The following is a 16624-nucleotide window of genomic DNA, read 5'->3' on the forward strand; positions in this document are numbered from 1 at the left end:
AAACATTAAAATGCAGCCTCATCACAGGAGGAGAAAGGAAAAAGAAAGAGGGGGAGGGAATCAAATAGGCTCCAAGCCAAAGGCCAGGCGGAACAACTCTGTCTTACAGGCCCTGCGGGAAGAAATCAGATCCTGCAGGGCCCTGGCCTGAGAGAGTGTGTTCCACCAAGTCGGGGCCAGTGTTGAAAAGGCCCTGGCTCTGGTTGAGGCTAATCTGACTTCCTTAGGGCCCGGGACCACTAGGGTGTTGCTATTTATGGACCTTAAGGTCCTCCATGGGGCATACTGGGAGAGGCGGTCCCTTAGGTACGAGGGTTCTAAGCCGTGAGGTACGAGGTCCCATCGGTACAAGGGTCCTAATCCCTCCATGGGGGATTTTGTGCATGCTCTTGCACCCCGGGCCCCAGGGAGTTGGCACCCAAAACGCCGGGGTGTAGGGTTGTCACCTCGGTTCTGGCAAAATACAGGACGGGGCGGTTGGGGGACGATTTCCCCGGCCCAAGAAATCTGGTTCTATAGTGAACTTCAGAGCAATGCACTGCGATCTTTTGCAACCTGCCAGGGTGGCCGCTCCGGAATCGGCCACACAGACACCTGAATTGGTACATCTGCCTGTTGTTGGTAACCCATAGCCGGAAGACCTCTGTGGAAGACCTTCCACACATCGTTTAAGCACATGCATTTGGAGAGGGTCCCTAGCTTGGCAGAGAGGGAGGAAGGTGGAGGGCACCTGAAATAATCATCATTTTTATAACAATAATTTATTATTTGTACCCTGCCCGTCTGGCTGGGTTTCCTCAGCCACTCTGGGCAGCTTCCAACAAAGATTAAAAATACAATAAAATGTCACACGTTAAAAACTTCCCTGAACAGGGCTGCCTTCAGATGTCTTCTAAATGTCAGGTAGTTGTTCTTCTCTTAGACATCTGCTGGGAGGGCGTTCCACAGGGAGGGCGCCACTACCAAGAAGGCCCTCTGCCTGGTTCCCTGTAACTTGGCTTCTCACAGTGAGGGAACCGCCAGGAGGCCCTCGGAGCTGGACTTCAGCGACCGGGCAGAACGATGGGGGTGGAGATGCTCCTTCAGGTCTACTGGGCCAAGGCTGTTTAGGGCTTTCAAGGTCAGCACCAACACTTTGAATTGTGCTTGGAAAACTGTCAACGCAGGACGTAGCCGTGGACATTGAAATACGGGACAATCCTGCATTATGCAGGACAGGTGGCAACCCCAGGCCCAAGAAAGAGCACTCGGGGGGGGGGGGGCGTGGGAGGAGAGGCAGAGTCTGGGGAGCAGTTACCCATGCAGAAGATGGAGGTAAATAAATCTTGCTTCCCAGGCAGCAAGAGGGACTTTGAGCATGTGCAGAGTGCACGTCCCAAGGCCCTACGCCCAGTAGGGTCTGCAGGGGGTGATTCAGGCCTGCGCAGGGATTTGTAGGGCACGCATATTGCCTGACCTCCCTCCCCAGCACAGCAGGTTGGACACCTGCCAAGGGTGGTGTGTGGGCAGGTAAGAGCTGCATCCATCAAGGTAGTGGGCATATACCACAAGGTTGGAAATAATCTGCAGGCAGCAATCTCAGGCCTATGAAACAATGTGCAGGTTTCCTACACAGATAATAGTAGTAATAATAATAATAATAATAATAATAATAATAATAATAATACTACTACTACAATGGTGCCCCGCAAGACGAATGCCTCGCAAGATGAAAAACCCACTAGACGAAAGGGTTTTCCGTTTCTCGAGGCGCTTTGTAAGAAGAATTTCCCTATGGGCTTGCTTCGCAAGACGAAAACGTCTTGCGAGTCTTGCGATTTTTTTCGCTCCCCCCCCTTTTTCTAAGCCGCTAATAGCGCTAATCCACTAAGCCGCTAATAGGGTTGCTTCGCAAGACGAAAAAACCGCAAGACGAAGAGACTCGTGGAACGGATTAATTTCGTCTTGCGAGGCACCACTGTAATAATAATAATTTTTATTTATACCCTGCCCTCCCCAGGGCTCAGGGCATCTAACACCGGGTATAAAAACGATTAAAATACAACTTAAAAACAAGATTAAAATACAGCCTCATTTCAGCAGAAACTCAAATCAAAAGCTTTTCGGGGATGAAAACGTCAAATCTTCACCAAGGCCAACTATCCAGACTGGTCCTACGTGAGCCAGAAAAAGCCAGGAGTTCCATCACAGAAGGAGAGAGAAAGGAAAGAGGGGGAGGGGATCAAGTTGATTCCAAGCCAATGGAGAGATGAGCTCTCTGTGTAGGGATATATCTTGGCCTTCTCCACTGCGGACTACGGCTTCCATCAGGTTGATCACACTGGCTTGGGCTGATGGGAACTGGAGTCCAAGACATCTGCAGTGTGCAAGCTTTGTTGACTTGCTTGTTTGTTGCCGTTACATCCCACTGTTTTCTCCAAGGAAAACACTTTTCCTCATTTAATCCCCAGAACCCCCCTGTGAAGTAGGCTCAACTGAGAGATAGTGACTGGGCCCCAAAGTCACACTCGGTGAGCTTCATTGCCGAGTGGCAGGATTTGAACCCTGGTCCCCCAGGTCCTAGTCTGACGCTCTAACCACTACACCACTTGGAAGAGGTGGAGCTGGCACTTTATTCCTGCGATTCCACAGTTGCCTTAAGCGTTTTCTGCTCACATTTTAATGGCTGGACTGTACTGGGTGGAACGAATGGATGTCTAAAGTACGCGGAGGGCACCAGGTTGGGAAAGGTTGTGCCTCTTAAAAACGGCATGGCAAAGCTGCTTTTGGGCAGGCCTCGCTGGAAAATGCAGTAGTTTGTGATATGCACAGCCAGCTGGCATTCTGGTTGCCTCACCTCAAAAACAGCATTGTACAGACAATCCCCACCCCTTTATTTGTGTTCAATATAGGCCTCACAAACATGCATTGCACCTACTTACAGCACTTACAGCAACTACTGTCCGTAATCAAAGCCTCTTCCCTTTAATAAATAAGAGATGTTATAAGAAATCCCGGGCTCCAAAGTAAAACCAGGAACAGATGCTCCATCCAGGTGTTGATGGACTCTCACCTTCCATCAGCCCCAGTTGGGAGTGACGTTGTTGTTGTTTGGTTGTTTAGTTGTGTCCGACTCTTCGTGACCCCATGGACCAGAGCACGCCAGGCACTCCTGTCTTCCACTGCCTCCTGCAGTTTGGTCAAACTCATGCTGGTCTCTTCGAGAACACTGTCCCACCATCTCGTCCTCTGTCATCCCCTTCTCCTTGTGCCCTCCATCTTTCCCAACATCAGGGTCTTTTCCAGGAGTCTTCTCTTCTCATGAGGTGGCCAAAGTCTTGGAGCCTCAGCTTCAGGATCTGTCCTTCCAGTGAGCACTCAGGGCTGATTTCCTTCAGAATGGAGAGGTTTGATCTTCTTGCAGTCCATGGGACTCTCAAGAGTCTCCTCCAGCACCAGAATTCAAAAGCATCCATTCTTTGGCGATCAGCCTTCTTTATGGTCCAGCTCTCACTTCCATACATCACTACTGGGAAAACCAGAGCTTTAACTATACGGACCTTTGTTGGCAAGGTGATGTCTCTGCTTTTTAAGATGCTGTCTAGGTTTGTCATTGCTTTTCTCCCAAGAAGCAGGCGTCTTTTAATTTCACGGCTGCTGTCACCATCTGCAGTGATCATGGAGCCCAAGAAAGTAAAATCTCTCACTGCCTCCATTTCTTCCCCTTCTATTTGCTCATAGCTTCTCTGAGTTATTCAAGCCCCTTCGCCACGACAAGGCAGTGATCCATGGAGGGCAGTAACATAGCAACACAGAAACAGGGTTGAAGAAGAAGAAGAGTTTGGATTTGATATCCCGCTTTATCACTACCCTAAGGAGTCTCAAAGCGGCTAACATTCTGCTTTCCCTTCCTCCCCCACAACAAACACTCTGTGGGGTGAGTGGGGCTGAGAGACTTCAGAGAAGTGTGACTGGCCCAAGGTCACCCAGCAGCTGCATGTGGAGGAGCGGGGAAGCGAACCCGGTTCCCCAGATTACGAGTCCACCGCTCTTAACCACTACACCACACTGGCTCTCGAGTTATAGAGTTGGAAGTGACACCAAGGAATTGCAGCTGAAGAACCTCTGGCAAATGTGCCTCCAAACTCTGTTTGGAAACCTCCAATGGAGGAGAGTCCACCATCTTCCAAGGAAGTTTGTTCCACTGTCTTAATGGCTCTAACCTTCACAAAGTTCTTCCTAATGTTTAGTCGGAATCTCCTTTCTTGGAATTTGGATCCATTGGTTTGGGACCTCCCCACTGGAGCAACAGGAAACTACCGTATTTTTCGCTCCTTAAGACGCACCTGACCATAAGACGCACCTGGTTTTTAGAAGAGGAAAGCCCCGTTTTTGGGGGGGATCAGCTCACAGTTGTGCAGCTTCTTTTGCAAAGGGGAAAAGCCCCAGTTTTTGGAGGATCAGCTCAAAGTTGTGCAGCTTCTTTTGCAAAAGTAGTTCAAAGCCTCTCTGATTTGTCGACATCCTTCTCGAAAGTTCAGCATCCAGGAATGCACACAGGGATTATATAACATAAGAATGGGCAGCTGGATTCCAGTGTGGAATACAAGTCAAACTGCCGCTTCCCATACTTTGGAAATGGTGCAATTGTCTACAATCTCTAGCTCCTTTTTGCGTGCCAAGCCTGGTTCCTTACATCCTGTACAGTCATACCTCGGCTTACAGCTGCTTCAGGTTGCGTTTTTTCGGGTTTGTTGTTGTTGTTGTTGTTGTTGGGTTACTTCCAGGTTTTGGCAGTCGCGCATGGGCAGAAGCACTGAATCGCAACCCATGGGTTGCGGACGCTGCAGGTTGCGAATGTGCATCCCGCACAGATCATGTTCACAATCCGAGTGTCCACTGTACCTGTGAATTAAAAAAAAAGTTCTGGCTACATGCAGAACTAATAATAATAATAATAATAATAATAATAATAATAATTTATTTATACCTCGCCCATCTGACTAGGCTTCCCCAGCCACTCTGGGCGGCTTCCCAAAAAATATGAAAATACTGTAATACATCAAACAATAAAAGCTTCCCTAAACAGGGCTGCCTTCAGATGCCTTCTAAAAGTCTGGTAGTTGTTGTTCGCTTTGACATCTGGTGGGAGGGAGTTCCACAGGGCGGGTGCCACTACCGAGAAGGCCCTCTGCCTGGTTCCCTGTAACTTGGCTTCTCGCAGGGAGGGAACCGCCAGAAAGCCCTCGGAGCTGGACCTCAGTGTCTGGGCAGAATGATGGGGGTGGAGACGGTCCTTCAGGAATACTGGACCAAGGCTTTGGTCTCTCTTCAATTTCAAGATTTCTATTTCCCAGACATATTTGCATAATTCCAGGCCCTCCCCCCCACACTTCCAAAATGTACCAGTCCCTCCTCCAAGGAGTCAGAAAGTCCCAGACACAACTTGTGGATGTAGTCATTTCTCATCACAGGCTCACCTCCTGGCACAAACAGATCAGCTGTGCGCAGTTTCTGCCCTTAGACATCTTGAGGTGAGATGTTTTGAACATTCCTCCTTCAAAATAGGCATGGTGGTTCAACTGTAGTATTTATGGAACAGAACAGGGAACATCCAAAGTCTCCCCAAATGACTTTTGAAAGGGCATGTATTGCGAAAGTTTCAATAAACACTTAAGCTGTTTCCTCTTACGTGGAGGATCTCTGCAAATGGCTTGCGTTTTGCTGTTTGTTTTCAGCTTCTATTGATCTTTTTTCTCAAGAGGCAGAAAAAGGATCCGGTCATAGAAGGGGCACAAAATAAGCCAATAATTTCCTGTTGATCCTACACAGATATATCTTCTGTCTCTCTCTCTGCAAGTAATTGGGCAGCTGTTATACGGGTCATGCCCCTTATGTTTGAAAACTTCCAGTGTTTGAAAACTTCCTGTGAAGGGAAGATTACCACCTTCCAAGGTCATGTTTAATGTTTAATAGATTATTGTATTTTAATATTCTGTTGGAAGCCACCCAGAGTGGCTGGGGAAACCCATCATCTTCATTTTTAATTTGTATACCCCCTTTCTATCTTATAATACTCAAGGCGGTTGAAGCTGAAGAAACAAAAAATGTACATCTTATAACAATCTAATGCAATACAAAAATGTGATAATAAAACATAACTTTAAAATAGGCAACCTCCATCAAAAAGCAACATTCAACAATCATTAGAATAGTAGAAAATAATAATATCAACATATAAAAGTTAAACAGAAATCCACTCAACAGTTACAATAATATCTAAACTATAATCAATAAAACAACGGCAAGCCGCAGTACAGTGGTGCCTCGCAAGACGAAAAGAATCCGTTCCGCGAGTCTCTTCGTCTAGCGGTTTTTTCGTCTTGCGAAGCAAGCCCATTGACGGCTTAGCGGATTAGCGCTATTAGCGGTTTAGCGGCTTTTAGCGGATAAGTGGCTTAGTGGCTCAGAAAAAGGGGGGGGAAAGGGGGGGGAACCCGCAGGAACTCACAAGGCATTTTCATCTTGCGAAGCAAGCCCATAGGAAATTCGTTTTGCAAAGCACCTCCAAAACGGAAAACTCTTTCGTCTAGCGAGTTTTCCGTCTTGCAAGGCATTCATCTTGCGGGGCACTACTGTACATAAAACAATATAATACACATTGAGAAGCAGAGGTTAGAGCAAGGCAGGTGGAAAGAGGCCTTGCCTGATGGAGTCTCTCCCCTCACAGTTCTTCCTCCAGGACCAGCTCCCTTATGATGGGCGGGGTATAAATAATAAATTATTGTTGTTGTTATTATTATTATTATTATTCATTCCACTGTTGAACAGCTCCTTTCTTGTAAGTTGAAGCCATTGGTCCTACTCTCTGGAGCAGGAGAAAACTAGCTTGTTCCATCTTCCAAGGGACAGCCCTTAAGATATTGGAAGGTGGCTCTCTTATCTCCTCCCGGTCTCCTCTTTTCCAGGCTAAATTTACCCCGCTCCTTCAACCGTTCTTCATCAGGCTTAGTTTCCAGACCCTTGATCATCTTGATCGCCCTCCTCTGCATACCTCCCACTTTGTCAATATCCTTCTTGGACTGAGGTGCCTCTTAGGTTACGCTCTTGCCCAACAGCTCACAGCCTCAGCTACCTTGGATCTTGGCCATCGGCGGACCTGCAACTTTTCTGTGTTCAAATGCTCACCGTGTTTTGAGTAGCCGGTCAGCTAGCTTGCCAACTCTGTTACTTTTATAACTTTTAAAGCACGTGCATTTTAGCAAGTTACAGGGAACCAGGCAGAGGGCCTTCTCGGTGGTAGCACCCGCCTTATGGAACGCCCACCCGCCAGACTTCAAAGAGAAAAACAACTACCAGACTTTTAGAAGACATCTGAAGGCAGCCCTCTTTAGGGAAGCTTTTAATGTTTAACAGAGTATTGTATTTTAATCTGTTGAAAGCTGCCCAGAGTGGCCGGGGAAACCCAGCCAGAAGGGCAGGGTTGTTGTTGTTGTTGTTTAGTCGTCTAGTCGTGTCCAACTCTTCGTGACCCCCTGGACCAGAGCACGCCAGGCACTCCTGTCTTCCACTGCCTCCCACAGTTTGGTCAAACTCATGTTGGTAGCTTCGAGAACACTGTCCCACCATCTCGTCCTCCGTCGTCCCCTTCTCCTTGTGCCCTCCATCTTTCCCAACATCAGGTCTTTTCCAGGGAGTCTTCTCTTCTCATGAGGCGGCCAAAGTCTTGGAGCCTCAGCTTCAGGATCTGTCCTTCCAGTGAGCCCTCAGGGCTGATTTCCTTCAGAATGGAGAGGTTTGATCTTCTTGCAGTCCAGGGGACTCTCAAGAGTCTCCTCCAGCACCAGAATTCAAAAGCATCCATTCTTCGGTGATCAGCCTTCTTGATGGTCCAGCTCTCACTTCCATACATCACTACTGGGAAAACCAGAGCTTGAACTATATGGACCTTTGTTGGCGGGCGGGGTATGAATAATAAATTTATTATTATTATTATTATTATTGCAGGTTCCAGGCCCCCTTGGCTTCTGGAGAAAGAAGCTTTTATATATTTGTTAAGGGGACAGGGATTGCCAATAACAGATGTCGAGGGATCATTGACTCCTGTCTCTCTCTCTTTTTATTTCAAGGTTTACGAAATGCCCCCCGCTGCTGGGACGTGATCCAGCCCCTCCTCTGCGCTGTATACATGCCCAAGTGTGTGGATGGCCAAGTTGAGCTGCCCAGCCAGACCCTCTGCCAAGCCACCCGGGGACCTTGCACCATCGTGGAACGAGAACGAGGCTGGCCGGACTTCCTCAAGTGCACCACGGACCGCTTTCCTGAAGGCTGTCCGGTACGAGAGTAGGGGTGGTGGGGACTGGCACTGGGATGTCCTGTAGGGGGAGTTGTAGTTGGGGGGGGGGAGTTGGGATAGCGCCAGGAAGACGGGGGCATCAGGCAGGCCCCCAGCTGGCTCCCACCACCGGCCGGCAGCCGGTCTCCCTTGGAACAGCATCAAACAGCGACACGACCCTCTAATAATAATAAAAAAATTAATTTATTTATACCCCGCCCTCCCCAGCCAAGACCGGGCTCAGGGCGGCTAACAACCAATAATAAAACCAAGTTGATTAAAATACAATTTAAAAGATGAAGATACAACATTAAAACAATTAGGGAGCAATCTCTTCAAAGGAGGAGAAAGGAAAAAGAAAGAGGGGGAGGGGATCAAACTGATTCTAAGCCAAAGGCCAGGCGGAACAACTCTGTCTTACAGGCCTTGCGGAAAGAGATCAGATCCCACAGGGCCCTGGTCTCATGAGACAGAGCGTTCCACCAAGTCGGGGCCAATGCTGAAAAGGCCCTGGCTCTGGTTGAGGCTAATCTGACTTCCTTAGGGCCCAGGACCTCTAGGGTGTTGCTATATATGGACCTTAAGGTCCTCCGTGGGGCATACCAGGAGAGGCGGTCCCGTAGGTACGAGGGTCCTAGGCCGTGAAGGGCTTTAAAAGTCAAAACCAGCATCTTGAACCTGACCTGATACTCCACCGGGAGCCAGTGCAACTGGTAAAGCACTGGGTGAATATGCTCCCATGGCAGGGACGCCGTGAGGAGCCTCGCTGCAGCATTCTGCACCTGCTGGAGTTTCTGGGACAGCTTCAAGGGCAGCCCCGCGTAGAGTGAATTACAGTAGTCAAGCCTGAAGGTGACCGTTGCATGTCTGCTTCCCTTCTCCAGCAAAACAGCTATATACAAGCGGAAGTTCCCAGCAAGTGCTGGAAGTAAACAGGCATGTGACACCCTTTTTAGGTGGAATGGAACTATATCCTAATAGGGAGATCAGCTGAGACGGAAAGCCCCTGTTCTGCAGTGAGAGGGGAGTCAGGAAGCTCTGCCCATTCATTTCTCAGTGGGAAATGTGCTCCAGAACATCTGGGGTGATTGAGGTCAGCGTTTTGCTACTGATGATTGCAACCACATGGAGATTCCTGGACCGCCACAGTTTAAAAACCTCTGCCGTAGTCCACAGTTTTGTTTTGTTTTGTTTTAAAAATTTTATTTTTACCAACAACCAAAACGCAAACATTGAAAACAAACAGTGAAACCCCCCCCCAAGCAGCTGATACATTGGGTGTACATAATCAATCAAATCAACCATATGTACAATTCTATATGCCTTAACACTCCTCCCTCCACAAGGTTTGTTTAATTTTAACATTTTAATTCCCCCAAATTGTTCAAACCTGCCCAAATAATTCAATATTTTCTCAAACCAATCCTCCTCCTTCTCACTGACCTTAAACCCTTTCATTTTATCTATCTTCACAGTTAGATATTCTAAGATTATAATATTTTTCATTTTTTCCCTCCATTGGTTCACCCCTAGCTCTTTTGCATTTTCCCAATTACTCGCTATAATCTGTCTGGCTGCAATTACCATCAATTTTACTCATTTACATTCCTCTTTTGTTTCTAACTCGGTGCTACTCAGGCTAATAAGAACCATTAATTTAGATATTTCCACCTTCCTACCCACATTTCCCGATATTTCTATACCAGTCTGTTTCCAGAATTCATTAACTAACGGACAGTCCCACCACATATGACTGTATGTTCCCATCACTCCACATTTCCTAATTCCAGATTATGTAATATGATATAACCTTACAGGTAATACCACTTTTGTACCACAAAATTGTAGTCCACAGTTAATCCCATTTCCGTTTCCACTGCACAGAATGAGGTCCAGAACATCAAATTCAACAGCTCAGGGCAGTGTGAGGCCCCCCTGGTCCGGACGGACAACCCCAAGAGTTGGTATGAGGACGTCGAAGGCTGCGGCATCCAGTGCCAGAACCCCCTTTTCACTGAGAAGGAGCACCGTGAAATGCACGTCTACATCGCCTCCTTCAGCTCCGTCACCATTTTCTGCACCTTCTTCACCTTGGTGAGCAGGATTAGACTACTGCAGTGCACTGTCCCTGGGGCTGCCCTTGGAGACGGTACAGACACTGTGGCTTGCGCAGAATGCAGCCGCAATAACATTGACGGGACTTCCGTCATGTAGCAGCAATGATTGCGAGATCTGCACTGGCCAATAATAATAATAATAATAATAATAATAATTTATTACTTATACCCCGCCCATCTGGCTGGATTTCCCCAGCCACTCTGGGCGGCTTCCAACAGAATATTAAAATACAATAGAGTGGTACCTCGGGTTACATATGCTTCAGGTTACACACTCCACTAACCCAGAAATAGTGCTTCAGGTTAAGAACTTTGCTTCAGGTTAAGAACAGTTTCAGGTTAAGAACGGACCTCTGGAACGAATTAAGTACTTAACCCGAGGTACCGCTGTAATCTATTAAACATTAAAAGCTTCCCTAAAGAGGGCTGCCTTCAGATGTCTTCTAAAAGTCTGGTAGTTGTTTTTCTCTTTGACATCTGGTGGGAGGGCGTTCCGCAGGGTGGGTGCCACCACCGAGAAGGCCCTCGGTAAGTTACCGAGCCCCTTTCAAGGTCCTGACATCAACCTGTAAAGCCCTTAACGCCTTGCAAGGTAGGTGTTTGCCTTCGGAGCTGGACCTCTGTGTCCGGGCTGAACGATGGATTTGGAGATGCTCCTTCAGGTAAACAGGGCAGCTTAGGGCAGGCGTAGGCAAACTCAGCCCACCCGGCGTTTTGGGACTACAATTCCCATCATCCCTGTTAGCTAGGGATGATGGGAGTTGTAGTCCCGGAACATCTGGAGGACTGAGTTTGCCTCTGCAAACTTTCAGGGTCAGCACTGAAACTTTGAATTGTGCTCGGAAACGTCCTGGGACCCCATGTAGATCACTAAATCCATTCTGCGTTGGCTGGGCGAATCCGTCTCCAGCGGGGAACAGACGCGTGCAGGCAAACTGATCAGAATTGAACTCCCTGCTGTCCATAGGCCACATTCCTCGCTGACTGGAAGAATTCGAACCGGTACCCGGCGGTCATCCTCTTCTACGTCAATGCTTGCTTCTTCATGGGCAGCATCGGCTGGCTGGCGCAGTTCATGGACGGAGCCCGCAGCGAAATCGTGTGCCGTGCCGACGGGACCATGCGATTGGGGGAACCCACGTAAGTGCCAGTTTGCATCTCTCAGTACAGAAAGTCTTGATCTGATGTGTTAAGAGATCTTTCCTCTTCTAACTAATTCGCAAGGGTTCTGGAAGCTTTTCTGCGTGAAAGAAACAGGCAGAAGGTTTGTGTTGTTTGGGTTATTCCTTCTGAGAAGCTGAGTACTGTTATGTACTGAAGTTCTCACCCTGGGCCAGCAGGGGGATACTGTAGATAGTTATGCAAATAAGGGATCGAAAGTGAAGTTCAGTGATTGGATAGTTTTAGAAAATTGTTACAGTTACGTTGTACTGGAGCTTTATATAAGCAGGCTGACTGAACCCTTCAGTTCAGTTCTGTCCTGGCCTGTGAATAAACAAGAGCTGTTTGAAGAATCGCTATGTAGTCTGATATGTTCACCCACAACTTGACAAGTACAGTTGGCTTAACCTGGTCCTGTTATCTCTTTGTGTCTAGGTCAGGGGTAGGCAACCTGAGGCCTGGGGGCTGGATTCAGCCCAGTCACCTTCTAAATGTTTATTGGATGGATTTTCCCCCTAAATTGATTTTTGACTTCTGAATTTATTGTTATTCACATTTTATACTGTATTTTGTTGCATCAATTAAGTGTTTTAATTTTTTTGTTAGCCACCCTGAGCCCAATTTTCTGAACCAGGAAGGGCGGGGTATAAATTAAAAATTATTATTATTATTATTATTAATAAATCTGGCCTGCAGACAGTCTGGGAATCAGTGTGTTTTTTACATGAGTAGAATGCGTGCTTTTATTTAAAATGCATCTCTGGGTTATTTGTGGGGCATAGGAATTTGTTCATTATTATTTTTTCAAAATATAGTCCGGCCCTCCACAAGGTCTGAGGGACAGTGGACCGGCCCCCTGTTGAAAAAGGTTGCTGACCCCTGGTCTAGGTCATGCTGACTATAAAATTAGGGTCTGAAGGAACCTGGGTTTCACTTTTTCTTTCTATCTCTTTTCCTTCTAGTGTGGTCTTCTGTATATAGTATGCATAATGCTAAGGTTTAGTCTTATTATATTTGTAAGTATCTGAAGAAGTGTGCATGCACACGAAAACTTATACCCAGAACAAACCTAGTTGGTCTCTAAGGTGCTACTGGACAATTTTTTAATTTATTTAGAGTTTTATTGTAAGTTATTGTAAGTTTAAGTTAAGTCCGCTGCAACTGGATTTCTTATTTATGGATTTCTTATGGACAGTGCCAATCCTGAATGTATTGGATTTGTGACCATTATGCTCATTTTCCGCAGAGTAAAGCTCTGCTGGGTAAAATATAATTGCCTCGGCTGGTCTGTTTTGGGGGGAATCCTGCAACCTGATTAAAAATAAACAATCATTATCTGAGGATCCATGTGGATCCGTGCTTTGTAACCACGTTTTTGCGCCATCCACGCAACAGTGGGTGCCTGATTTTTTGGGTGCAGGCTGTAGCCATGGACATGCTATGTGATCTGATGGTGAATTTGGGGTGACCCAATGCAAAAATCCTGAGGATCCATGTGTTTTTACCTCCCCTCTCCCAGGCAGCCTCCTTTATCTCTAGCGTCCCTTATCTCCCTCCTGATCGCTTGTCAATCAGCTGTTTCCTTTCAACACTCCCTTCCCTCTTGTTTGCCTTAGTGTCTTTTCCTTAGCTGGAGCAGTTTTTTTGCTCCTCCTTTTCTTCTAATTTTTCTCCTTATTGCTTTAGTCTTCCTGTCTCCTCTCCTTGCAAGTTTGCTGTCTTTACCTCTCCCCTCCCAGGCAGCCTCCTTTATTGCTAGCGTCCCTTATCTCCCTCCCGATCGCTTGCCGATCAGCGGCTTTCTTTCAACACCCCCTTCCCTCTTTAAAAAAAAAAAAAAAAGCATGATCTGCTTTTTGCCCCTGGGCAATTCGGCTCCAGGGACCACACATTCGCTCCATAAGACACACAGACATTTCCCCTTACTTTTTAGGAAGAAAAAAGTGCATCTTATGGAGTGAAAAATAGCGTACTTCCTTAATTGAGACTTGCTTTGTACACCATTCTGTTCTCAAAATAAATCCCTTGAATACGCGCTTAACTTTATTTTCTCCCTGTCGTTTAACTTACTTTAAATTTTGTAAAACGATCCTGTTTGCCCACTCTCTGATCAATTTCTCACCTGTAACATCTCATAGCCTTGCTGATAGTCTCGTCAGTTCAGCATACTCTCTTAATTTATTTCGCCAGTCTGATTTGGACGGGATAGCCTCTCCCTTCCAAAATTTTTCAGCGGCACCTGTGGCGTACATAAAAACTCTCCTGGACTTTTTTGGGAATTTCATTACCCATAATTCCTAGCAGGAAGGATTCAGGCTTTTGGGGGAAAGAATATTTAAACATTTTCTTAAGAAAATGCCCTTTACCCGCAGCTCCAACGAGACCCTTTCCTGCGTGATTATCTTCGTCATCGTCTACTATTCCTTGATGTCGGGTGTAATCTGGTTCGTCATGCTCACCTATGCCTGGCACACATCCTTCAAGGCGCTGGGTACCACCTACCAGCCGCTGGTGGGGAAAACCTCCTACTTCCACCTGGTCACCTGGTCCATTCCCTTCGTCCTCACCGTTGCCATTTTGGCTGTTGCCCAGGTAAATTTACTTTTATTTTATTCATTTATTATTTTTTGTATCTCACCTTTCAGTGGCGTAGCGTGGGTTGTCAGCACCCGGGGCAAGGCAAGTAATTTGCGCCCCCTAACCTGGGGCAAGGCAAGTAATTTGCACCCCTAACCTCATACCTGCCGCCGCTGCCAGCTTCTTCTTGCTGCTGCCTGGGCTGGGGTATTTACGGTAAGGTAGCCACGGCGGCGGCGGCGGGTCCGTGTCAGGTGATCTGAGGCGAGTTGCCGCTGGCGCTGCCGCCCAAACGACGCCGCTTGCCCGGAGGAGGAGGGCAGAGAGGCGAGGAAAATGCAACATGGCCCAGCAGCTGAAGTAGCGGCGGCGGCGGCAGCGGGGCTGTGAGGAGGGGCTGCCTGGTGCATCCTCCGCGGCCCTGATGCGCGGGGACCACGGCAAGTGCTGAGAGCCGCTGCCTGCCAGACGCCTTCAGCCCGGACGCGCGCACAGCTCGTCAGTTCGGCGAGACATGGGGCTCTGCTACAGCCTGCACCCGAGGCTCTTCGGCGACTCCAGAGGCGGCGAGCACGCCCCCCCAGATGTTGCGCCCAGTGCGCCCGGCCCCCCCTGCAGCCCCCACGTTACGCCACTGCCACCTTTCCCCCCTAACAGAGACTCAAAGTGGTTTACATAGTAAATCTGGATTCTTTTGAAAGTTGCATGAAGTTTTGCCTTAAATGTTCAGTGTCTGACAGAATGGACCACGTTATTTCACCGCTTTCTGCTGTGTGCTTTTCATATTTTTAGAACAAAAATGCAACCGACGACAGTTTGGGAAAGTCACTTAAAATCCACCAAGGTCAGAGTAGCTATGCTCCAGACATTCACTGATGATTTACTGGCAATCGCTTTTCTACATAAAAATGGCAACCATAATTTTAAGTGATAAGACGTTAGGCTAGTAGAAAAAGATTGAAACAAACTTCATCTCTGTTAAAAGAGCATGCAGAGAATATAGCTCACGTTTGTTCCAATCAGGCTGCTTGGAATTATCAAAGGTTTTTGTTTCTGGCAACAATCTATTTGGCTTCCCCATTAAAAAGCCTGCTGATCAAAGTTCTTAGAAATGCCCCCCTCCTTCAAAAATCAAGGCATGATAGTGCCACAAGGTAAGCTTTGATTTGAGATCATTGGGGTGTGCTTAGTTGCTAAATTCTATTTTTTATGGAGAATATGGCAACAGAAGCCACAGGATTCCCCCCCACACACACACACTCAAAAATGGCCTTTTTGCGCAGGTGTGCTGGGTGGCTTGGATTTTCCCCAGGGAAAACGTTGTCCTTCTCATCCCAGGGAAGTGATTGTGTTGGACGCAGCGGTGCTTTATAATTGTCATTGGCTGCAGGAGGAGAGGGAGAGATTTGGTGTTTTGCAACTTTCTGACTAGTTGCAGGACATTAGCCAGGCCTAGCAGAGTAAACGCAGAATCCACGGAAGCAATTGGCGACTTGGCTGCAGACAGGATAGACGAAGCAGGAGCCAGGAACTTGTAGTTAGGTGTTTATTATATACAGTGGACTATTGACAGGAACAGAACACGGATCCTTAGCTAGCTCTCTCTGACACGACTCACAACTCCTACACTGACACACAGAACTCTGAACACTGAACTCTGAACTAACACATTCCAGTTAGTAGGGCATTAATTATCACTCCCTTGAGAGAGCTTGACCAATCAGGGAGCTGTCTCCATGCCTCTGTTATAACCAGGCAGACTTACTCCTTCAGATTGCCTTCTGGCTGTCTGCCAAACCTTAATTGACTCTGTGTGAGTAGCTGCACATACACAGTTTCCCAACAGTATGGCCCCTTGGCCTCATCTAACAGGTGGTTCTTAAGTTCCTACCTTGTTGTCAATTGAGCCTTGACAACTTGGAGAATGGTCCAGCAATTGAGCTGCACAATGCTTTTGTTCAAACCCTTTCCTCCCGTGTAGAAACGCTTTTATTTTTACTTTTTATTATTTTCTTTATCCAGAAATTTTCTTTGTATTTCACATTATGAGGTTTATTTCAATTCTACTGGTTTCACTATTTCACCTTATCCTTCCTATGTATGACATAAATTTTCCCCATTCTTTTCGAAATGTTTCATCGCCCTGTTGTCGAATTTCCCCCGTTAATTTAGCTATTTCTGCATATTCCATTACCTTCTGTTGCCATTCTTCTACTGTTGGTAATTGCTGTTGTTTCCAATCCTGGGCTAACAATAACCTCGCCGCTGTTGTTGCATATAAGAACAATTTCTGGTCATTCTTGATATTTTTTCAAATAGTTCTTTTGTTGTGACGTGGGGTTTGTGATTTCAGCTCTCTTGACATAATATGCTGGAGACAGTTCTCTAGTAACACTTCTTTATTAAAAGCAACAAGACTAAAACCTGAGGAGGGGAGAGCTACATTTATAGGGAC

The 16624-nt window shown here is 47.0% G+C and overlaps 1 protein-coding gene across 1 annotated transcript in view; it reads left to right on the plus strand.

Annotated features, from left to right (window-relative positions):
- SMO (smoothened, frizzled class receptor) overlaps positions 1-16624 on the plus strand; it is a 34687-nt gene that overhangs the window by 2247 nt on the left and 15816 nt on the right. The window contains exons 2-5 of the mRNA XM_081879737.1: positions 8109-8314; positions 10199-10408; positions 11399-11571; positions 13965-14184. Coding sequence (XP_081735863.1) covers positions 8109-8314; positions 10199-10408; positions 11399-11571; positions 13965-14184 — 809 coding nt within the window. The remainder of the gene's footprint in view (positions 1-8108; positions 8315-10198; positions 10409-11398; positions 11572-13964; positions 14185-16624) is intronic.

The sequence above is a fragment of the Podarcis erhardii genome (assembly GCF_964252035.2).
Source record: "Podarcis erhardii genome assembly, chromosome: 10".
NCBI lineage: Eukaryota > Metazoa > Chordata > Lepidosauria > Squamata > Lacertidae > Podarcis > Podarcis erhardii.